Genomic DNA, 23991 nt, shown 5'->3' on the forward strand with positions numbered 1-23991 from the left:
TTGAGTCGTCGATACATCTTTGTGACATTTGACCTCTATACCACGGAAGCAACTGTACAAACTGTAAGCTTAGAGTTTGATTGAATTTGTACTATATCTTATTATAATTAGCTCACCTTCTTTTTGTGTGTTTTCACCCCACATTCTTGGATTATCTTCTTATATTTCTTGCCTTTGCATGCTCTCTGTGGTTTAATGTCTGCCTCTGATATGGACAAGTCTGTCGTTTCTGTTGAGTGTTCTTCAGCAAGGATTGACAGTTCAGCATCAGTTACTGATGAAGTACAAGCTTCAACTTTTGGTAGTTCATCCTTGATGGTACGATTGATTACAGTATTTGCATGTACAGATTGGTGATGTGTCTGCGAAGTAGAAGGACTCTCATGCTTGTTTTCACTTGGACTTGTTATCTTGGTGTCTGCGACAGTGTTTACTGTCTTTCTAGTAAGAGTGTCTGTGGTTGCTTGTCTATGCACTCCTCCATCTGGTTCATCTTCTCTGCTTGATTTGACTTCCTGACTGACTGTAGCTGCTGTGCTTAATGGCAAGTCAGCAGATGCATCCCCTAGCTCAGTCACATCAGTGCGTTTCAATGGTAGCCTTGACCCTGTGTCAGCTAAGTTCTTCACAGTCTTGGGCATGCTAGGGAGGCTTGTTGAAGGAGCCTGCCATGTGGATTCATCAGCAGTACATGACTGAATTGGAGCTAGCTTAGGCATCATACGATAACTCTGAGATGTTGTTGTTAAGCCTCTAGTGTCCTTGCCATGTTTGCCAATAGGCAACTTAGTGCCCATCCTGACTGCAGTAGCAACAATACTGGAGGTGGCTACAGGAATAGTGGCAATTGTGGCTTTGACACGTTTGGCAGGGGTTGAGGGTAGAGCAGCCATTGGGCTAGGAGCCATTTGTGATACTTCCATCCTGGGTTTGGCTTGGGTTGGGCAAGTAACTGATACTATCGGCAGACTGGCTGCTGTACCTGTGCATAATAATAAACAAGTAAACTAATAAATTTATACCACAATAGTAGGAAGAGTGGACCTAAAAGTTTGCAAAGATTTGGAAAAATGACATATAGCAACCAATGTTTCATTCACCATTTCATAAAAAAGAAAGAGCAATTCTAGGCAATTGGCCACTCCACTCAGCCCACCCTACATGTTGTACCTATCACAGCCATAATTAAAGGCATAACGATCGTTTGCTTTTTCTATATTTTGTTTTGTTTCCAATAACACCACTTAAAATTCAAAGAAGAATGTTCAAAACGTAACCTACTGAACTTTCATTTCAGTTCAGTGAAACAACGTGCAAAACCTTTTGATCACGAAACACAATCCACAGCGCTTTTTATTCCCCCAAAAAATCAGTCAATTGCCTGATTTTTGGAAATGACAAACATATCGTGATTTCTTCTAAATGATAGGTGAGCCAGATGGAACCATTTCACGGATGTTTTGTACCAGTACAATCTTTAATCCAAGTCGGGTTTTTGATAATAATTTGGTAGTTTAAACTTTGGTTTAACTTTTTAATTTTATCCCAACTTGCCTTTACCCAATGGCAACCCCCTTCTTAAATTAGAAACCCAAAATCTCATTTCTAAACTCAAATTATTATCCGGAAACTGTTTACCTTTAACTCACCAAGCTGACCTTGAACTTTGACCTTTTGACCCCAAACCAATCCCAACTTGCCTACTCCCAATGGCTACCCCCTTCTGAAGTTACAATCCCAAACTCAAGTTATCATTCAAACACTGAGCTGCCTGGATGGACAGGTGGAAGCCCAGGTGGATGCCCGGACAAACACCCGACAATATCAATGACAATAGACGATGACAACACCCCTGCAGCCTCTCGGCTGAGGGGTGAAAACCAAAATTCCCACAATATTCCACATGTTTATTTCCTTCCAAATATTCAACCGTTTAGTAATAATACTGCCACTGACCTGTTGAAAATACAGTCCTTGTCTGTGCAACCTGAGTTAGGTTTGCATTGCCAACTGAAGGAACGGGTGTAAGACTGACAATAACACTACTGCCAGTTATCGGTGCTTGCATAGGACCAACTGGTATGGAAGCTACAGAACTAGGCTGAGCTGCAGGAATAGATGGCACAGGCTGAGCTGGCATGATAGGAGTATACGTCATTGCAGGTAGCGTCATCATAGCAGGATGGCCAGATGTCAGGCTGGTGACTACTGAACGACTGCCAGCTTGGCAAGGTAGGGGAGACAGGGTACTAGTAGCCACATGATGAGCCTGTGCAATGACTGGTTGAGTCATGACTCTACTTGCACCTACAGACCAAGAATGATCAGAATGCAATGCATGAAGTGAAATATAAAAGAATGTGTACTTGTATGTAAGCACAGGCTAGTCTAGTGGTTTTAGGCTACAAAATGCAATGAAACATGACCTAGTCTATAGACTGATGTTTCAGGGGACTTTGAGTCAATCTGCTGTAACTTTGCGAGAGTCACTTGATCACCCTGGCACACTGTTTAGGCCACCATGTTTGTTTGCGTCACTTAATTTTCAAGACGGCGTACCCTGAGAAAGGTCTATAATGTTTGGCATTTAAACTAACTGCAGTGCTGTAGGCGAGCTGTTGCCACACTCAGCAGTAGCATGGCATCCAGAATGGGCTAAACGCCACGTCACAAATAAACTGACTATTTGATCAAATGTTTAACACTTAGGGGCCATCAACATCACCAATGTATTTAATGTTTGATTTTTTCCTTCAAATATGTTGATGGGTCAAGGAAATTTTTTAAAAAAAATGACATTCACTTTTCAATTAAAAAAACAACAAACCAACACCCCCACCCCCCAAAAACCCACACCCTCTTTCCACTTGTTGGTTCCGTGCACACGCGTTCTGATTCTTTTTCTATTTTCAACCCCGTCCCCATATAGAGATGGGGTACAATGTGCGACCCTTAGAGCACCATGGGGACGAGGTTGATTTTATTAAGGTAACCAGTTAAGTAGACTTGATATCTTTGCTCGTACCCATCAAAATAAAACAGGGTGCGGGCAAGGGCTCATATCTTTAGGATGCATGATGTAATTTCTACGAGCCCTCATTGGATAAAATATGTTTGAAAAATACCACAGGTCAACACTTCAGTGTGCGTGTGATATGTGCACGCTGAATGTTAAGTCCATTGATTACAACCCGGTTCATACTTCATGCAAATGCGAATGCGAAGCGATTTGGATGTCATGAAACATTCCCTGCGAAATTCATCCAAGTTGAAATATGTTCAACTTTTACGAATTCGCAGCGCAAATACTTCCCATGACGTCACAAATTCACTTTCGCTTTCGCACCGAGTATGAACCGGGCTTAAGGCAGCCAGCAAGCTACCCACAATGCTTGGCAATGCCTGTGCTTCTTTCACAAAATTTTGTGAAGCAGGGTATGTGTAGCAGTGGGCCTTGCCAAAGGAGGGGGGGGGGGGTATCGGGTTCAAACAACATATGCCTTGCATTAGGATATGAAACCAGTTAGGAACGATTTCACTGTCCCTGAACTAGGCATACACGTATTTGGATTGTATTGAGTACATGTAGTAAGTCAATTTTTGAAAATCAAAAATTGGGATGGATGACTGGGTTAAAAAAAAAGAAAAATGAGTGAAGTGCATTGTATTTAAAACATTGATAATGTTGAAAGGCTCCTTAGCATGGCAAAACAAATGTTTTTAGTATCTCTGATGAAAAAAAAGAAGCTAATAAGGCACAACAATTAGTACACAAATTTCCCGCATGAAAATGGGTTGCAAACGGAAAACAAAACAATTTGCAAATAATTTCAATATACATATATGTTACAATGGTGTATGTTACCAAAGGTAATATACATCAATCATCTCCAATGTTTCAGCTTTACTGGTTTCTTGAAATGCATTATGTACCAACATCAATTGTTATAAAAGCTCAAGAGACAAAGTGCTACACATCATATCCATGTACATGTATTTATTAACAGAGGAGGCCATTGAAGACATCTGTGATGTCATTACCTTTTATTGTGGCTACTTGGTTAGTTGAGACCACATATGGACTGGGTGATGCTGGGGTTACTGGTGACGTGTTGTTGGTAGGCTGCTGCAGGATAGTCAACCTACATGTACACACAATAACAATACAATGCCCATGTTATCCATTTCAACAAACTTTGCAAAACATTCTAATATCCAATTGATTTATCATGAGAAGATAGGTTTGTTAACTTTCATTTTACAGGCACACAACAGAAAGCTTTACTTGGTTTGTAATGGTGCATGAACTTAATGTAATGACCTTTGCACTATACAAGCAACAACACTGATTCATAAATACCTAATACAGTTTACCCATTTCTATTGGTCGAGAGCCCGTCACGTGACCAGTCTTAAATGGATGATAAAGACATGGCTGACTGGTCTTAAACATTTTTCCAGTGTCACATGAAATTTGGACTCCCATGAAATCTGGTGCCTTTTAACATTCCATTGGTTGAACATTAACATTCCTCACGTATGCATGCGCAATACTACCAGTGAATTAGTGATTTCATGGTCCGAAATTCACACTACACCAGCCCAGCTGGTATGTGCGACGCGCATGCCAATCTCCTTATAAGGTAAGGAGTTGTAGAGGGACATTCCATATTATAGTCAGAGGGGTGTTTCATAAAACACAAAGTAAACTTGTTGAACAAAATGGTTGGTAACATCTGGTTTTTGACTTGTTTTGATTTTATTTTGGACTGAAAAGATTTTTTTTTTGACCGAAAGGTATTTATGACTGGGAATAAATATGTGTTTGGTTGGTATTAAACACTCTGTTTGAGACCAGTTTGAGTCTGGAGTGCTGATCATTAACCTTGGCTTTGCCTCGGGTAATTAACACCCATCTAGGCTCCAACCGGTCTTAAACAGAGTGTTATAATACCTCCGAAACACACATTTATTCCCTTAATAAAGGTTCAGTACATTTAATTCAATTTGAAATAGCCACCCATCTAGGTACATGTTCAGCTCTTAGAAGTAACATGAGGAACACTAAAGCACATATCAAACTCTAAGTGCAACTTGTGATTTGTTATGACTTGCACATACCGCTGATTTGAAGGCAGCAAGAATTTGGTGTGAGCCTGGCCTCTCTGCATCAGAGGAGATGGGGTACCAGTCACAGAAGCCACAGGGATACCGGCTGCAACAGTCACTACTGGACTATATGGCTGTGTCATTATGGTTACCGGCTGAGAAACTACTGCTGTTGGGTTGATATTGAATGACCTGACTGACACACACTGTGCTTGGTTGACATGGCTAGCTAGAGGGGAGTTGGGAAGGGCATTGACAGGTACAGACTGAAGCATCATGTGTTGTGTCTGATTCATTGGACTTGATGAATTGGATTGTGATATGGCAACAAGTTGCGGTGTTAGGGATGCTTGAGTTGCCACCAATGGAATCATCTGAGCTCCGTTAGCCGTCAACATCTGTGCAGTTAAGACATTAGCAGGTCCAACCATTGGACTGGGTGACTGAGGGGTTGCGCTGGGCTTAGGATTGGCTACCACTGCTAGCTGATTTGTGGGAGTGGCTTTGATGGTAAGCTGACTGCTGATTGGTGGAGCAAGCTGAATAGGACTTGCTAACTGGAATCCTGACTGCACTACCTTAGCCGCTCCTGAAGGGACTTGTGTTGGAATAGAAGGCAGTATGTACTGCAGATGAGCTACCCCTGCATTGGCTGTTAACGTCCCTGCAGTAATTGGAACAGGAGTAGTGACCGTCTGGTTAGATGCAAATGACTGAGATGTTGAAAAAGATTGGCAGATCAGTGAGTTCAAGGGCTTCATATTTAAATTGGCTAGTACAGCTGCTGGGCTCTGGGATTGCGGTTGACAGGCAGCAACAAGAACACCATTGCCTTTTTTGACTTGTGAGATTGTTTGCAGCAACTTAGCAGCATTCATCTGTCCCCCACCAGTAGATAAGACTGACATTGGGTTACATCCAGCCCTGTTCATGACACTTCCTGACTGAGGTAATGGCTGGGTAGTTGTCATCTCTGGTGATTTCTCTGACTCTGGTTTCAGACTGTTGATAGGTATCGCACTCATTTCTTGTATGTACTGTGGACTGACAATGACCGAGCCTTGGTGCGACTGGGTGACTTGCACGGCAGTAGGTCTAGACTTACTGACTATGACTGAATGACTTTTGGACAAGCTTCCAATGACTGGGCTAGCTGTTATCTGGTTGTCCATCTCCCGGCCTGTAGCATGTGACAAGCTCCTCACAGTGCTTTCTATAGACATTCTTGGAAGTAGGTTTTTGTGATCTGTTGAAGCAGTTGAAGAAAAGTGAGCCTGTTGGAGTGGCATTCCAGAGTTGATCCCAGAAGCTGAGTGCGTTGTCTCTGATGACCGATCATCTCCTGTCTTAGAAAAACTCTGCTCATCACGACGAACAGACCCTTGACCTGAATTTGAGGAAGCTGGTCCAAACTCAATTTGTGAAAAGTGTCCACGTTTGTTTGTGTTATCTTGAGTTTCTTTATTTGCTGGTTGATACTCATAGAAAGCTTTAGCTTTACAATCTGACAGGGGGTCTATGCGACTTCGTGGAGAGTGAGCCTTAAAGACAGCCCCTGTTGGTTGAAAGCTATTACCAACAGACGCAGGACGAGCAAGTGAATGAGAAGCATCGTGGGTAGAACCACCATCAGGCTGGTCACATCCAAGATCACTCCTGATTGGTGAATGGGAATCAGGCTTGGCTTTGATTGGCTTTGGTCGGTAGGTTATATCGGATGAAGACAGGCGTTTCATTACAGGAGAAAAGCGTTGCTGAGGGAAGGCTTTATTCTCTATCATGGTTTCATCTTCAGATTCAGTTTCAGAATCACTGTCTGCCACTCGCTCCTTGCATTCTAGATCAATATGCTTAGCCTCTTGGACATTGCACACTTCATCGTCAGCTGTAGGAAAGACCAAAGAGAACATAGCATTTTCTATTGCAATCAAATTCAAATGAAGTCTTTTGACACACTTGAAAACAGTGAAGTGTTGACTTCTTTTCATAATTTAAGAATGATGAGAATAACCAGACTTGACATACCAATGACATCATCATCTCCCTCTTCATCAATCACCATTTGTTCTTCATCACTAAGGGTCTCTTCTGATTCCAACCTTGGACGTGTTGATGACTGACCAAGTAGCGTCAAGGATTTTTCAGGAAACTGCTGCTTCAATCCTGACAAGCTGGTCACTGGCAATTTACTTCTTTTCTGTCAATACAAAGCAATCATCAAATGACTATCAATTTGTAATTACACAAGAAGCTGTGTAGTTCATGTGCCATGGCACATAACATCACTAATCATATCGTATCAAACAGGCTCAACTGGGATGTTCGCTATAGTACATATTTCTTTTGACTTATTGTATGGATGTATGACTTCAGGATTTATACTCGTACTTTAATCACGCCATAGGAAGAAAGTGATACAACATTTTTGTTTCCAATTTCTTAATTTGGGACTCAACTATTGAGAGTCCCTAATTGTCAGACAAGCACGTCGTGGTAAGTGTGACGTCACTTCAGTTTAAACCACGCCCACTGCACATCAAGTAGCATTAGAACCACTGAGTCTGGAAAGTTGCGTGTTTAGCTAAAGGGCGCTAGTAATCAGTGGAGCGTGCACATGTATGATGTAAACATTTACGAAACTGATGGTCAAGGAAGCCCATATCAAATGTTTGTACTGGGGTTCACTCTAAATTGCATTGAGTACATGCATTTTTTTACTGTAATAAAAGCACAAACCCTTGACCTGAATGAACCTGAATGTCAGCCCACAGTAGCAATAGTGCCCAAGTGTCATTAGATATGGACACTCTTTCATTGTTTCTGTCTGTCATTGATGGGCCATTTGCACATGGAGTCCATAGTAACATGAACTTCACAAATCTTGTTTCACATTCCCTACTTTCAATATTGGGCTTTTCTTTTCACCAGTATAATATCTAAACGATGTCAAGTCAGTTGAGTGATTTTTTTCAATGTCATTTTTGATGGCAGCACTCACTGTATGTTGAACAGACAATGAAGCATGGCACTCTGCAGAATAGCAGGTTACCTAGTAAGCAGGACAGGAGCTTAATACTTCCAATCTCACCTGTGTAAGCTTGTCAACGTATTTCTCTTAAGCATTGAACTTATAAAATTAAGGCCATTGAAGGCAAGACAAATGTAAATGTTTCAATAGATTTCTTTCAATTATGTCTTACACAAAAACATACTACTTCACATCCGCTAATGTTTCTCTCTTCAATGTTCATGCAATGGAATCACCAAACTGCCAGCAATGTAACTACCTGATAAAGGCAAACTTCTCTGTCATATGATTTTAAATTTTGTGGGCCATTATCATATCAGAAGAGTGAGTTTCAGGGAGAAGATAACACAAGATCGTACAATTTGACAACGATTGTTTACATGCAAAATTGTTCCATGAAACCCTTTGTAAATCTTACAGGTTGATGTTCAGTTGCCACATGTGTCTCCTTTTGTTCCTGACCAATGAGTGGAACATTGGATGCACTCAGGGATCTCTTCTTAGGAGGCATGCAGAGAAAAGGAATCTAGAAAACAAAGCCAATATTACAGTGTCAGTAAACAAAGAGGATTGGTAAAGAACAATAACGTTGTTGACAGAAGTAAGCATATCACTCAAACCAAGTTCATTCCAGCAAATAGCCTTTCTTGACTAACCCTGTCCAAATGTAAATGATTTTAATTCATTTGTTCTTGTCATGTAAAACATAGCTTTAGTCAAGGTGTCGTGGCTACCTGGATGTGTGGCGCCCCGAATGCTGGCATGAACAAGGCAGTACAAGTGGCAAAGCCACAAGCACCTTCACCATCTCATGGAGAATACTTGTGTAATACGATTTGGTAGAGAAATTGTCATGCATAATGCATTAAATGTTGTAAATACTGACCAATAAATAAATACATACAATTTCATGTATCTTTTTAGGCGATGTGACGTCACATGCGCTCACAAAGAAAATCAGCAAAGCAAGATGGTGACAGATAACAGTCTGATCCGAAGGCAAGGGATATTATTGGCAACCAGGCTCCCAACCGGTGTTAATGGACTTGTTTAATACTGGCCAAACATATGTTTATTCCCATCACAAATACCTTTTCGGTCAAAAAGTCGAAGCAAGCCAAAAATTTAAATTTTCCAACTATCTTGTTTAACAGTTTCACTTCGTGTCGCCCCCCTAGCTACATGTAGGTTTGAGGTATGTGCCTCTCGCGAATAGTCATAAACAACTCCTTATATGGAAATTGGCGCCAGAGTGGCACGTACTACGCTATGTGGCACAAATGCGGCCATGCCGCTGTAGTGTAAATTTAGGACTCTCAAAATACGGACTCATTGGTTGTATTGCCCATGCCTAAGTGAAGATTGTAAATGTTCAACCAATAAAAGGCTATAAAAAGGGACCAGACTTCATAGGAGTCAAAATTTCATGTGACACCAGAAAAGTGTTTAAGACCAGCCAGTTTAAGACCGGTATTCTATCAACCATTTAAGACCTGCCATGTGACGGGCTCTCGACCAATGGAAATGGGTTAACTGTCTCAGGTATTTATGAATGCTTTTCCCTTGATTCCTATTTTTAACCTTCTTGCCTAAAACTGTAGATATGTGATTCACTACGTTCAACAGTTTTATTTGTTCAAGTTAACTGACATTTCAAATTAAGGTAAAATTAAGGTCAAATTAAGGTAAAACTTTATGTAGCTCACGTAAACCACACAAGTCTCAAGTGTGGTTCGTGGTGACTAGTTCATATCTGCATATATGTATGATTCACATAACTTGAACAAATGAAAAGTTATTAGATTCACGAGATGGTAAAGGAGCTCCTAGTAATTGTAACCTGTCACAACTTGAATTTCATCCAAACCACCTCTTCACGAAAATGTTTCTACCCAACTCTGTAGCGCTGGTTCTTTGGAACAATACCTGTTCCGCGCAACGCTGAACGCGCACACCAGCATGCATTTGCACACAAATACCGCGTCATGGAACAAGGATGATCCTAACTGTTGAATAGTATTTCCCATTCCCCATGGGCGCATGGGACTTTTTGAGCCCCGGCGTGAATGGGAGCAATAACGGATGTCACGTAATTTGAGTTCCGCCAATCACATGACAAGGATCTGTATATCAGTTATATAATGGCATCTTCAACACTATCACATTGACTTCCTTCATCAGCTTGCAGCTCTCCTTTAATGGCATGGATTGTCAGTTGATTTGCAAGATGTCTGACCACTCCCTCTCCCAGTAACCTTCCATCTGAGTCATTCTATACATGTTGGATCCACAGAGTAACTTGTTCTGTCCCTGTTACCTTGCCTTTACAAGTGTTTGAGTAGGTACCTGTAGTTAGGTATTCATAATCACTCTTTGTGGATGACCACATAAAGGAGTGCATCAAACTTTACTGTGTTATATTCATTGCTCAGTTTAAATGTAAACAATTGTTCAAGTCTTCAACTTAAATAATGTGAGCTATAAAACTGAACCAGAACTGAATTGAATTTAATATACTGAAATACAAAAAAATATCCCCCTGTTGATTCCCTATTTTTTTTTTATATAAAAGCAGTAGACTGAGCAATGATATCCTGCCTCACAACGCTGATCTTACCTGAGATGGTTTAGTTGACTCTTGATGTCCTTCGGGAAGCTTCTCAAGGTTTGTACTTTCTTCTCCTTCTACATTCACTGAAGCAAATACTGGCATTCCTGTCAACTGGGCCGTCTCAAAATCTGTGAAATACAGAAAATAGTGTTTACAGAATACAGAAAATAGTGTTTGCAACACTATTCCATACTTTTTTGTCCATACTGTGAATATGCTCCATGACTACACAGAGTCATTAGATACAGAGTTGATCAAAGAATTCAGACCATAAGTTAAAGTTTCATGTACAGAGTTATATCTACATGTAAGTGTTTACAGTCAGAAACTAACCATAGTGAGAAAAGTCAAGATACCTGAATAGTTAGCTCCCTACGTAGAATACAAAAACCAAAACGGGAAATGTGTGTGACATTACTGATCCTATTTGTTGACTGATTTCCTATCTGAAGCAGTCAAAATCAAAAGCAATGTCAGACTTTTTTCTCGAAACAAACCACAGATGAACTACAATTGGCATGTCGTTTATATACAGTAAAAAGAGTAAGGGGCCCAACACAGTCCCTTGAGGTACACCTGAACACTGAAGTTTTGTTGTTAAAAAGATCTCAATCCACTTCAGAAGGCTGTTGTTGATTCCTACACGGCTGAGCTTGTACAGGAGACGTTTATGGGGGATGGTATCAAACGCCTTGCTAACGTCTAGTGGTATCATGTCCGTCTGGCTTTTATTATCAAGTGCCCTGGTAAGACCATCAATAAACCCAGCAAGTTGGGTGTCGCATGATCAACCCTGACGAAATCCATGCTGGTTGTTTGAGATTACTTTGTGGAAATCAAGATGGTCCATGATATGCCGGTGAATTATACAGTAAACTCCGGCTAAACCGGCACTCTCGGGCCCTGAGAATTTGTGATGACTTACGCAAATGCCGATATCTGCTGTAAGACATCATTTTGCCGACTTACATGAATGGTCTTTTGCACACATGATTCCTTGCACTGATTGGCTTCGATTTACCCTGGTTTATCACCTTAATGCTTGAGTTGAATCCAGCAAATTAATCCTTGAATTGTGTCATCATGTTTGGGGTATTGATATTGGAGACCACGATACATACATGTGTGTACATGTATGTGCACAGTAACAAATTAAATGCGTGCGTGGTCCGGAAATACCACGCACGCATTGACTGCAGCAGTAATAAGACGACCCCCAAAATGGACAGAGCGCATACGTACAGCCTAGAGGGGGTACTGGTATTGATATGCTCACAATGCCTATGCGATGAATGCAGTAGGGCACCCTTTTTCGACACCAATCACGGGCCGTGCGAAACCACTTTTCACTCGACACTTTGCCAACCGCAGTACAGGAAGTTGATGCCAATGTGTGATTTGTTGAATGCCAACTAACACAAAGGATTTTGTAATGCTTTTTATGGAAAGGGGACCGAGAGTAACACGAGGACTTGAACGAAATAGCAACTAATAAAAGCTGACTCAGAAATAACAAGTCAGGTGTGTTTACAAACACAAATGCCCCGCAACCGTGACTGTTCCCATGACATAACACCACTCTTTTAACATCAACTTACATGTACCTTGGTCACATGGAACATTCATTGACAGCATTAGTGTCTTCTGTAGATTTTATATGAATTAATCCCTAATCCCAATAATCTCAGAATAAATACAAGATTTCTATTGTTTTAGCCACTGTGAACTTGACCCTTGACCTTTTGGCCCCAAATGCAATAGGCTTCTTAGGATTGCCAAAAACAATCCACAAACCAAATTTGAAGTTCACATGCAAAGTATTTCTCAAGTTATCGCGCTGACAAGATTTCTATTGTTTTAGCCACTGTGAACTTGACCTTTGGCCTTTTGGCCCCAAATGCAATAGGCTTCTTAGGATTGCCAAAAACAATCCACAAACCAAATTTGAAGTTCACATGTAAAGTATTTCTCAAGTTATCGCGCTGACAAGATTTCTATTGTTTTAGCCACTGTGAACTTGACCTATGGCCTTTTGGCCCCAAATGCAAAAGGCTTCTTAGGATTACCAAGAACAATCCACAAACCAAATTGGAAGTTCATATGTTAAGTATTTCTCAAGTTATCGCGCAGACAAGATTTCTATTGTTTTAGCCACTGTGAACTTGACCTTTGGCCTTTTGGCCCCAAATGCAAAAGGCTTCTTAGGATTACCAAGAACAATCCACAAACCAAATTGGAAGTTCATATGTTAAGTATTTCTCAAGTTATCGCGCTGACAAGATTTCTATTGTTTTAGCCACTGTGAACTTGACCTTTGGCCTTTTGGCCCCAAATGCAAAAGGCTTCTTAGGATTACCAAGAACAATCCACAAACCAAATTTGAAGTTCATATGTTAAGTATTTCTCAAGTTATCGCGCTGACAAGATTTATCCGGACACACACACACACCCACCCACCCACACACCCACCCACACACCCATACTTGTTTCACATGACTAGTGTGGACTTTCCATTGCTTTCGTGTAGTTAAGAAAAACCAGTGAAAAAACTCATTTTTCTCAAACTGTGAAAACTCTTTCAACCCAATTTTTTTTCTATGATTCCCTTTAGTGTTTCTCTTCATTCTGCTACAGATAAACCTAACCCAAAAATGCCTCTAAACCTGTTTTCCAGAAATGGGGAAACACTGTGTGGACGTGGGGTAAGTCCACACAACGTCGGTGCTACCTACATTATGTGGACGTCTTTTGTTCGGAAGTCCACACTGCGTATGTAAGACAAGCTCACCCACCCACACACGCACCCACACACCCACCCACACACCCACCCACGGAAGGACAAGGCGGAAACAGTATGCCCCTTCGGCTTCGCCGCGGGGCATAAAAATTCAATGGAAATGCATTACGAACAATTGGAACTTTAGTCAGACGGCCAACTTGAGCGATTTGACGAGTTGTACGATGTCGGTTTAGCCGGAGTTTAATGTATGTTCAAAAAGCTTGCATTGTATCAAAGTTAGGGAAATTGGGTGATAATTAACCGGGTTTGTCCGATCTCCCTTCTTGTAAATGGGGACGATGTTGGCATTCAACCAGTCTCCTGGGAGTTATCAACTGTCTACAGACTTTTGAAAAAATCTTTTGGAAGACTTGAGCTATACTTGCTGAGCAGCTCTTCAGAATTCTGGCTGGTACCTGGTCAGGCCCGGATGCTTTCTTTGACTGGATTTCCTCCAGCAGTTTTTGCACCCCATTTGTTGTTATGTTGAGGGCTGACATTTTTGGAGTTGGATTTGAGTTGAGTGACAGGAATTCAGCAAGGGTTTCTTTTGGGGTTTTTTTCAACGGATTGGGTGATGGCAACTGTGTCATGGTTGCAGACCGGTAATTAAACGGCCATAGATCTCCTGTGATAAATCACCCACTTCCAGAAATCCAGAAAAATACTAAAAACTCTCCAAGGTGGTGGAGACACACATCAATTAAAGTTTATTTTATCATTTTTCATTGTCTGTTCAAATTTTGGAGGTAATCCGATTACTTTTGGGAGGAATTTCCATCCAAAGATGATCACCCCTACAAGTAGTCCAGAAGCCCATCGCCACTCTGAAAATTGATGCCTGTGCTTCATTGCAAAATAGAGCAATTGAAGGGCCCAATTTCATGCAAATTTCACAGAAATACAAGCTCACAGTCCTGTTACTGGCTTCCATCCTTCTTTTATTTTAACAAACACTAAGGTTCATGGCCAACAAAATGCTGTAATAGCAGAAAATTTGAGGGCATTCAAATCGTGATTTGGCCAGCGTAGGCAATGTTCGACCTATTTACTGGCCTGCCAACTTATGCATGTGTGATAGCTTCTTAACTTAATCTTAATCTTTCCTAATGCTGGTGACATCAACCAGTGAAAGAAGTGTGACTGGCTCATGAATATGTATGATAATGATAAGGTGTAATAATATAGACACTGACCCGTATGACTGCAGCTAGCTTCTCCTTCTGATGCATGGCGTTGCCTTGATTCAGTCTTATCAGACAACTCAGGAGGCACCACACTCGCTGACTTCTTTCTCTCTTTGTTGCACCATTTCCAGTCAGGATGAGCCTTGAAATGAGCCTCCTTGACCTAGCATTGAGAAAGGACATGTCTTAAAGCAAGGTGACCTAGAAACCTTGCTCAAAGTGAAGATAGGAATGCTATCAAATACCTTGTGCATTTATTGCACTTGAAAAGGTATCAATCAGAAGAAAACTAAACGCTGAAAGTGATGTTGTACCAACCTGGAAAGCTAGATCATGATACTTCTGTTTCTCTTTAGGTCCCAGTGCATACCACCATTCTCCCAGGATTTTGCTGACAGTACGGTTGTCTTGATTGGGATGACGCTGATGGACAAGAGCTCGATGGCGCTTGCTAAATATCATGAAGGCATTCATCGGTCGACGTACATGATCCTTGTCTCGGATCTAAACAAAAAAATACAAACAAATAGAAAGAAATCGTATCAGGTAATTCCACGAAAAAGTGGACACGGCTGACAAGTGGCGAACTTAAGTAATCTTCATAACTACAAACATCACAACCTGATATGCAATATGGTTAAGTACATTTTTTTTGTCAAAATCTGTTGTTTTTGTTTGGCTAAAATTATGGATTTTGGTACCTTGTTGTTACATGCAAAATGCAATGTTATCGTGAGTTTTTTTTATTTTAACCAGTTCTCGTCAGGTAACATGTTTACTAGCAAAGGTTTTGCAGTATTTAGAATGGATGACAGATAAACACGTAATGAACGAGGCTGAAAATATCTGCCAGTGACCCGCTCACAGCGAGCGAGGCCGGAAATATCAGGGTGTGCTACCCGCAAATGACGGCCTGAACCCATCTGGCATCAATCTCGTGAAAAACAATCCTGGGTCTGGTCACTGCCAAAATAAACCCGGCGTGAACTGGTTAAGGCAAAGAGAAAAGTTAATATATTTTGCCAAAATAGTTTTTGTTTGTTGCTTAGTTTCTTATGTTTTCACTTGTACCAAAGATAGGTGGACAAATTGTAATGTGAGTAAGCGTAACTTGAACCGAAATACATCCCTCTAGAGATTTTATGATCGATTATTTTTTAGTAATTGTACCATGTGTACAGGTAGAATATGACCTTAAAAGGGGACTGACAATACAGGGTGAGTAAAAAAAAATGTCCCTTTGGATAAATTTTGGTCTCCCACAAAAACAGGAAAGGTTAGCAGTTTTTTCTCTTCAGCCAACATTTGGTCTGGGTATTGACCACATTCAGTCAAGGTTTCACTGATAGTCATCCATCCATGCAAAGGATACAGGCCTTTACAAATGACTAATATACACATGTATATGAATAATGTTAGTGTTTTTAAGAATATTTAAGCTCTCTTACAATTGTATTTGCTTGTTAAGTTTACCTGTGTATATTTCTGTAATGTTTTGCAAAGCTGAATTGTAATCACCACACGAACTGTAAGATGCTTTCTAAACAAACCTTTCTGGGACTTCGTGGTTCCTTCTCATGTGCATCTTTTGGCAAGGAGCTCAATGACTGGGAGCGACGCTTGTTAGATGGGGGACTCATAGCCGATGGGCTGAATGGTGGCATTGCTGGGCTACATACACTGATCCAAGATGACAAACACACACAATACAATTATAATTTATTCAGAAGTTGTATGTAGTGTCAAAACTAGATCTCATAGTATCATTTCATGTCAAATCAGTCCAATTTTTACTTGGACATCATCACTTACTGGCTGGTTTGTAAACAGTTAACCTATCAAGTAACTGAGTGAACTTATGACCAAGGGATCTTAACTTTCAAGACAAACCTTGATCACAGAGGGTAATTTTTTGACCAATACACTACATATACAATACAAGGACGGCTGACCACCGTTGGAAAAACCTAACTATTTTTCAACTACTGCTCCGAATTTACCAATTTTTTTTCAGTCCGAATTTTGTTTGCTATTGGTTACATGTTCATGAATGGGTGCAGGCCAGTTAGACTGGTTCCATTAATTTACAATTTTCCTGCATCTATAAATTGATCCATTTCATCTTTAATGGAGTCAGGGAACCAGACTACTTGAACATTTGTGTTTTTCTTGGTTTTTCCAGTATTTTTGAACACAAAACTTCAAACATGTCAATGTAAAAATATTTGATCTATTATACTAACCCCTCAAACTAGTTCATTTCTGAAAATTACAGCAAAAGCCAATGATGTGCATTCCCTTTAATTGAGTGAGAAGTAAACATGGGGCATTCACCTCAACCTAATCTTGAAACAATTTGAATAAGAATACACACAATACATCAAGATACATAACAAAGTTTGATTTCATCTTGAACTTACATGTCTTTACTAAGTTGAATTGGTTGGGGTTTATTGTTCTTCGGTTGCTGAGAATGGAGACCACTTGGTCCTGCCTTAGTTGCAATCACAATGGATCCTGTTCACATGAGCATAGTTTATTAAACACATTTATACATGATGTTATCATGATTACGTTAGTATGATGTCATAAATCAAAAACATATATGTACTACTTGTTGCATGTATGTGTGTCTATGTAACTGGTCCATACATGTATGTAAATTGGTCATAAGGGCAAAAGTGCAAAATACATGAATAAATGCTTGACCTTGACCTTTCACTAGCCAACAGAAACAGTATACAACTAAAACATAGTTTGAGGGTGGATTAGTCTGTCCACTTGAACTAAACCATGTTTTATTTGTTTTACCATACCTCATACACATTCACAAAAATTTCATGTTCAAAGTTACATGTACGTTTTTTTCAGCAAAATGTTGTTGTGGGTGTGCCCCATCTTTTCATGTAGCTGCTGCATAGCGCATGCTGCTGCTAGGGCAATGTTCGGGCATGGGCACTACCCCTGTGCGCTAGTTCTACGATTGCTTTGTAAAGCACAGTAGACTAGCGCACGGAGCACTAGTGTGATAGTCTACCAAGCATGCGTATTGAACCTGTGCGTGAAACCTTGCGTGCCTGCTTGGTCAACAGCAAAACTAGCGGCTAACACATGGTGAATGAATATGCATGAGAATGAGGAGATACAATCATGTGTGTTAAGGGCTTGTGCCCAAACATTTACTAGCAATCAGTTTACTGAAACATCTTGACGCCGAGAAAAAGTGATTCTGAAAAGAGTATTTCATTCTAAATGCAACCCAAGTGTCATAATAAACGTACAGTAAACTACGGCTAAACTGACATCGTACAACTCGTCAAATCGCTCATGTCCGTAAAAAATTTCCATTGAATTTTTAATTTTAAGTCGGCTTTTATTAGTCGCCATTTCGCTCAAGTCCTCGTGTTACTCTCGGTCCCCTTTCCATGAAAAGCATTACAAAATCCTTTGTGTAAGTCAGCATTCAACAAGTAACCCATTAGCATCGACTTCCTGTACTGCAGTTGGCAAAGTGTCAAGTGAAAAGTGGTTTCGCACGGCCCATGATCGCTGCATGCATCGGTGTTGAAAAAGGGTGTCCTACTGCATACATCGCATGTACATCATGAGCATATCAATACCAGTACCCCCTCTAGGCTGTACGCATGCGCTCTGTCCATTTTGGGGATCGTCTTATTGAATGACTATTGCATGATGCAGTCAATGCGTGTGTGGTATATACCGTACCACACACACATTTAATTCGTTACTGTGCACGTGCATAATTATGTATCGAAGTCTCCACTATCAATACCCCAAACGTGAAGATACAATTGGAGGATTAATTTGCTGGATTCAACTCAAGCATTAAGGAGATAAACCAGGGTAAATCGAAGCCAATTAGTGCAATGAATCATGTGTCGGCAAAATGACGAGTTACAGCATATGTCGGCATTTGCGTAAGCCGTCACAAATTTTCGGGTCCCGAGAGTGCCGGCTTAGCCTGAGTTTACTGCAGTCTCCACCAGAACACAGGCAACTTGTTTAGACATGCTAGACGGTGCTTAGAAGCAACATTGCAAACAACCCCTCCCACCTCCAATGAGTAACATACGCATGACAATTTAGTCTGCTCATAGGAAGCATAGTGTTCAACTCAACACAAAATACACACAGAAAGCTCGTGCCAATCATTTTCATGCACACTATTAGCTGCCTTGTGCCAGGCACCCACACAATGACGCTTCATGTTTGTGCACATTCAAAAGAAATTATTTCATGTGCACTTCAGGCTTCAAAGCTGTGAACCGGTGCACCAATGCAGCATGTTCTGCACATGGAGCTGTCATGGGTAGTCACAAAGCACCGTCTAGTATTCATGCACAGAGCCCATAGTGACAATCATACCTTGTTTCTGGTCAGCAGGAGTGGGATGGTTTGTAGCCAATGCAACATTACTATTTGGTATGGATGCAGGTGGCTGACTGATATTGAAGATTGGAACCAGTGAATGCCAGTAGAATACCGGTACATGACCCGGTGGTACAATGCACGGCCACACTGTTGGTGAAAAATCAAAATATATTTATATGGTTAAATGGCTTCACAAGCAAATGAACCATTAAAAGCATCTTATGCCTTACTTTTCCTTCAATCTGCAGCTTTGTTTCTTACCGCAAGCAATATAGTGACAATAATAAATGTACATTTGCCCTTTGCAAACAAAAGGACACATTTGTTCCGCATGCACTCTTTATACTGCCGTTTCTTGTCTGTATGCTACTATGCTTGTTTGCAGTACATGTTATAAGACTGAGATTGTGTCTATATTTTAGAGGTATAGTCCATCATTTGTAATTTGTGCATTTTGTTCGTTTGAAGCAGCAAAAGTGCTCAAAATCTAAAGAAGGGTACTGAACAACTAACCTGATGAAGTTTCAGCTCAGCTTCAGCTGTATTTTACGAGAAAAACAGCATTCTAGGATCTCAATTTCAAATCAAAAGTTGCTGAATTATGTTTTGAATTGGGCCTGAATTCAGCGTCCGAGACACGTTCTCACTGAGCCGATTGCAGCTACGCTATGTTGCGCACTGATCCGGCGAATTATAGCAACTTGCGTGTGCGACGTGCCAATGCTAGTGCGTGCTTCGCAGAATAATAAAACGAACTTCGTTGATTTCTTCAAAATGATAGCTTGCCAGAAAGAATAATTTCACAGGGAGTTAAGATCCCTTACTATCTTTCAACCAAGTATGTTTTTCAACAATAATTATGCCAGGTACTTTTCAGATAGCTGCAAATGATAGACTAGAGCTTTAAACATACACTTTGTGATCTGATAGTTGGAACAAGACAAGTGCATGCGGTATATTTACCATTTTGTCCAGGGTTGCCACCGCTCCCTCCCTCCTTTCCTGTGCCATTACTGTCCTGATTGCTGGCATGTCTCACTGGTGGAATAGATACTGATTGTTGTGTTGCCTGTTGCTCAGATGGAGATTGGTTTGGAGGACCATTGCTATTAACCTGTCCTGCTGCTTGAACCACTGTTTGTCTCTTTCCAGGTGTATCGTTGACAGTTACTGGAATTGTTACCTGCTGTGGCTGAGGTAATGAGTGATGGGATTCGGACCTCTCATGTGCTAATGTTGCAACACTGCCTTGTAGCTTCTCAAATTCCACAGTCAGATTAGTTCTTGGAGAATGGACCTTATCCTGCATCATCCTGGCTTGTGTTGCTGGTTTGCCTTCAGGGCTTGTCTGTGTTTCTTGAACGTTCTGCCAAGCCCCAGGATTCTTTGGAGCTAACAGTGCAGCCCTTAGTTTATTTTCAGAAGGTGACGGGAACTGAAAATAGGTGGTACTTGGTTGTTGATAACCCTGTGCAGTCTGTTGCCTTGCTGCCGGGGGTGACATGATGTTAGGTGGCGATATGACATGGTGGGATGCAGTGTTATGATTAGGGGAGGGAGTGACATTCAAAGCATGATGAGCAGGTGTAGGTGATCTTGTACTGTGCATGCACTCCACTCCAGAGTCGCTACTGTCACTTCTTCCAATGTTGACTTCATGCGACTGGTTTCTTGCATGTTCCATACGCATTTTCAACTTGTTGGGGCTGACAGGGGTAGCAAAACTATGAGTGTTTTGGAAAGTAGGCGTTGCACTCGTACTGTATTTGGGCAAACCTGGTGAGGTGATGTCTATTGATGATCGTCCAGATAACGGTGTGCCGGAACTCCAAGGTGTGGGCGTTCCTTGTAAGGAACCCGACAATTTGGATATTGGAATGAATGTTTGTGGTCTGAGTGAATTGAAATGTGCTGGTGAAGGTGTCTTGGACTGTGAGCGAGGAGAATGTGGCACTGATGACTGGCATGGAGTACAGGACCTGGAGTTTCCTTGTGATAAGCCAAGAATGATGTTAGCAGCTTCTGCTTCGTCCATGTCAAATTTGGAAGGGTCTATCTGTGGTCTGGAATCTGAAATCCAAATGGAAATAAAAGCAGATGTAGAATGTTTTACAGAAAACCTGAAAATTACACAGGAAAAGCCACGACTACATAGTCTAGCACAACATAACATGTACATGTCATTTACTAAGATCAACCAACCCCAATTGTACAATATCGAAGTTACACTTTGCACTCATATTTGTTGCAATTAATGTTTTCAGTTACATTGATTCACACAATACTAATCTTAATAATCTTGCAAATTAAGAAGTCATCATTTGATGCAGACATTCAGAAGCTGATGGTGAAATTATGACTTGACATCAAACATTCCCAAACTATTGACCATATGTGTGTGTACATGTATATCCACAACAAATAATGTACTGTAGGTATGTACTGTAGGTGTGTTCTGCATTTCATTTGACAGCTGAAATGCCGATGTCGCTTGAGGTAAAAAACAAATGAATTTGTTTCATCGACCAAAAATTTAAATTGACATTTACCTGTTCGTAGACTGGAACTACGGGAGTCACTGTCCCATTCAATATCACTGGTTTGTCCATCACCTAACACCCCTTTACTCTTCATGTATGTGGATAGATGTCTGGAACAGTAGCCACGGCGCTGGGATTCCTTGTTGCAACCTTCCTTTGAGCACAGCCTTCTCCATTGTTTCCCATTATACTTCTTGCGCACACCATTAGGATTACAAACCACATCACCTTTTTTATATTTGGGTGATGGACTGACTGGAGAAACTGAGTAGGTGCAACTTGATGAAATAGATGCCAAAGAGGCTGTGCTAGCACCACTCATATGACGTTTACGATCAGCAAGACTGCATACCTTTGGACAGTCGGATTCACTGGAGTAGAGAGAGGATGGGGTGTTGGTTGCAGACACCAATGGGTGTGGTTTGTGGTCAAAGTGAACAGCTTCTTGCTGAAGATCATCATCAGAATCCTCATTTTGCTTTGAACTCTCTAGTAGCTCACTGTGGATTTCCTGTGTTGTAGCTGATTCTTGATACTGTGAATGAGGACTGTAGGAGAGTTGACGTATGGGAGGTACTGCACAGGGAGGATCAGGTCCCCAAGGCCAACGTAGCAGACGTAACTTCCATAATGGTGTTACAATCTTCTCTTCAAGTCCCTTTCCAGTGATGGTACATACTTCATACTGCTGTGCTGCTACTTTAACGGCTTTGACGACAGCCATAACAAAGGCTCCTTGACCAGGTATTTTCTGAACCAAAATCTTTGATCCAATACCAACTTTGGTATAAGAAGGTACCTTGTCACTGACAACATCAATGTTGTCATCTGATTCAATGCAAGAATAATACTTGACAGTCTTTTCATTGTCAAACATGACCCCAATCTCCTTATTTTTACGCTGTTGCTTGATGATACCAGGGTAATAGCCATCATCTCTCCTAGCTAGCACACGGTGACCTCTGTACTCCTTCAGATCAAGAGCCACTTTTTTGGATGGGGTGGCAGTGTCAGGAAATGAAGCTTTCCTTTTAATACCAGTGATGTTTTCAGAGTCATCCCCAAGAGTGGCTGCCTTTCTATTGGGAGTGTCTATGTCTTCTGGCATTGATACATTACTCAGAGTACTTTCATCATCAGAACTCGCATCACGTTTCTTGTCTATCTTATGTTGTTGGACCTTCTTCCCTCCCTTTTTAGGTGGTGGTGTACTGCTGGTGCTTGGTATGGATGAGCTGGATTTGTCTTGTGAGTTTCTCTTAGGTGACACTTTTCCATTGGTTCGCCCTCTTCTTGGGCTGACAGCAATATCTTGGTTAGATTCTTCAGTTGGTTGAAGTTTAACTTCTGCCAAGCCTCTGCTCCTTTTGGCCCGTGTGGAGGATGATTCTGCTTCAGGTTCTTGGTCTACTTGAGGCTTCTTACCACGCTTTGGCCTATCTGCTTTGCGATTCATTGTGGTAAAGGTTGTATACACAGGACCTGAAAAACATGCAATGTAAAAAAAGAAAACTATTAAAACAATCCAATTGACTGCAGTACCCGCTTCTGCATGAGATCTCTACACACAGGGCAACCAAGCTCATCCATCCATTGATAGTATGGCACAATGCAAATTAGTGGTTTGAGTCCCAACTACTATTTTGTATGCAGAGGCAGCAGAGCTGTTTTAATTGATAGACATTAAATGTTTAGAGGCAATTCCACGGTTTGATGGACATGGCTAAGAATTTTTTTTTTTTTAACCCAGTTTCACATTTTTATTACAGATTATTCATTCAAGTATGAGAAATTAACAAAGAAAACCCAATTTTATCAAACATTTTTTGAGAAACCGTGTCGTAAAGTGAAAAAACATTTTTACTACAAAGAACTCAAAAAATTTGATAAAGTTTAAACATTCATTGCTATTAATGCAATTTAAGATATTTCAATCATAACCTTATTTCTAGCATGTTTGATAGTCTTAATCTCTGAAACATATGTCAATTCACAGCCGCCATCCATTTTTAGATGTCAAAAAGCAGCATTTTATACCTTTTTTTAGTCAATGTAACATGAGTAACCGAAAATATATAAAAGTTTTTTCTCACAAACATTTCTAATGAATTAAATTTTGGTATTTAAGATTATCATTCTTTGCATGAACTATATAAATATAAGTGTTTTGTTGACACTAATAAACACATTTAAGAATAAAAGGCAACTAAACTTGGTAACGTGAGTAACTTTTGTAATGTGAGTAACCAAAAATGTAACGTGAGTAACCAAGATTATTATCCCAAGTCACCCAAACTATGCCCAAACTGACTTTTGCTGGATAATGTTGATTTTATTGATAACTG

At 40.7% G+C, this 23991-nt stretch overlaps 1 protein-coding gene across 1 annotated transcript in view; it reads right to left on the reverse strand.

Moving 5' to 3' along the window:
* LOC119722029 (protein capicua homolog) overlaps nt 1–23991 on the reverse strand; it is a 51060-nt gene that overhangs the window by 12279 nt on the left and 14790 nt on the right. Inside the window, exons 2-15 of the mRNA XM_038192010.1 lie at nt 21656–23128; nt 20070–21176; nt 19101–19253; nt 17135–17231; nt 16265–16394; nt 15033–15218; nt 14724–14877; nt 10755–10876; nt 8556–8663; nt 7135–7306; nt 5122–6994; nt 4042–4142; nt 1957–2307; nt 117–982 (exon numbers count right to left, since the gene is read on the reverse strand). Coding sequence (XP_038047938.1) covers nt 117–982; nt 1957–2307; nt 4042–4142; nt 5122–6994; nt 7135–7306; nt 8556–8663; nt 10755–10876; nt 14724–14877; nt 15033–15218; nt 16265–16394; nt 17135–17231; nt 19101–19253; nt 20070–21176; nt 21656–23102 — 6867 coding nt within the window. The 5' untranslated portion in view covers nt 23103–23128. The remainder of the gene's footprint in view (nt 1–116; nt 983–1956; nt 2308–4041; nt 4143–5121; nt 6995–7134; nt 7307–8555; nt 8664–10754; nt 10877–14723; nt 14878–15032; nt 15219–16264; nt 16395–17134; nt 17232–19100; nt 19254–20069; nt 21177–21655; nt 23129–23991) is intronic.

The sequence above is a fragment of the Patiria miniata genome, unplaced genomic scaffold (assembly GCF_015706575.1).
Source record: "Patiria miniata isolate m_02_andy unplaced genomic scaffold, ASM1570657v1 HiC_scaffold_14, whole genome shotgun sequence".
NCBI lineage: Eukaryota > Metazoa > Echinodermata > Asteroidea > Valvatida > Asterinidae > Patiria > Patiria miniata.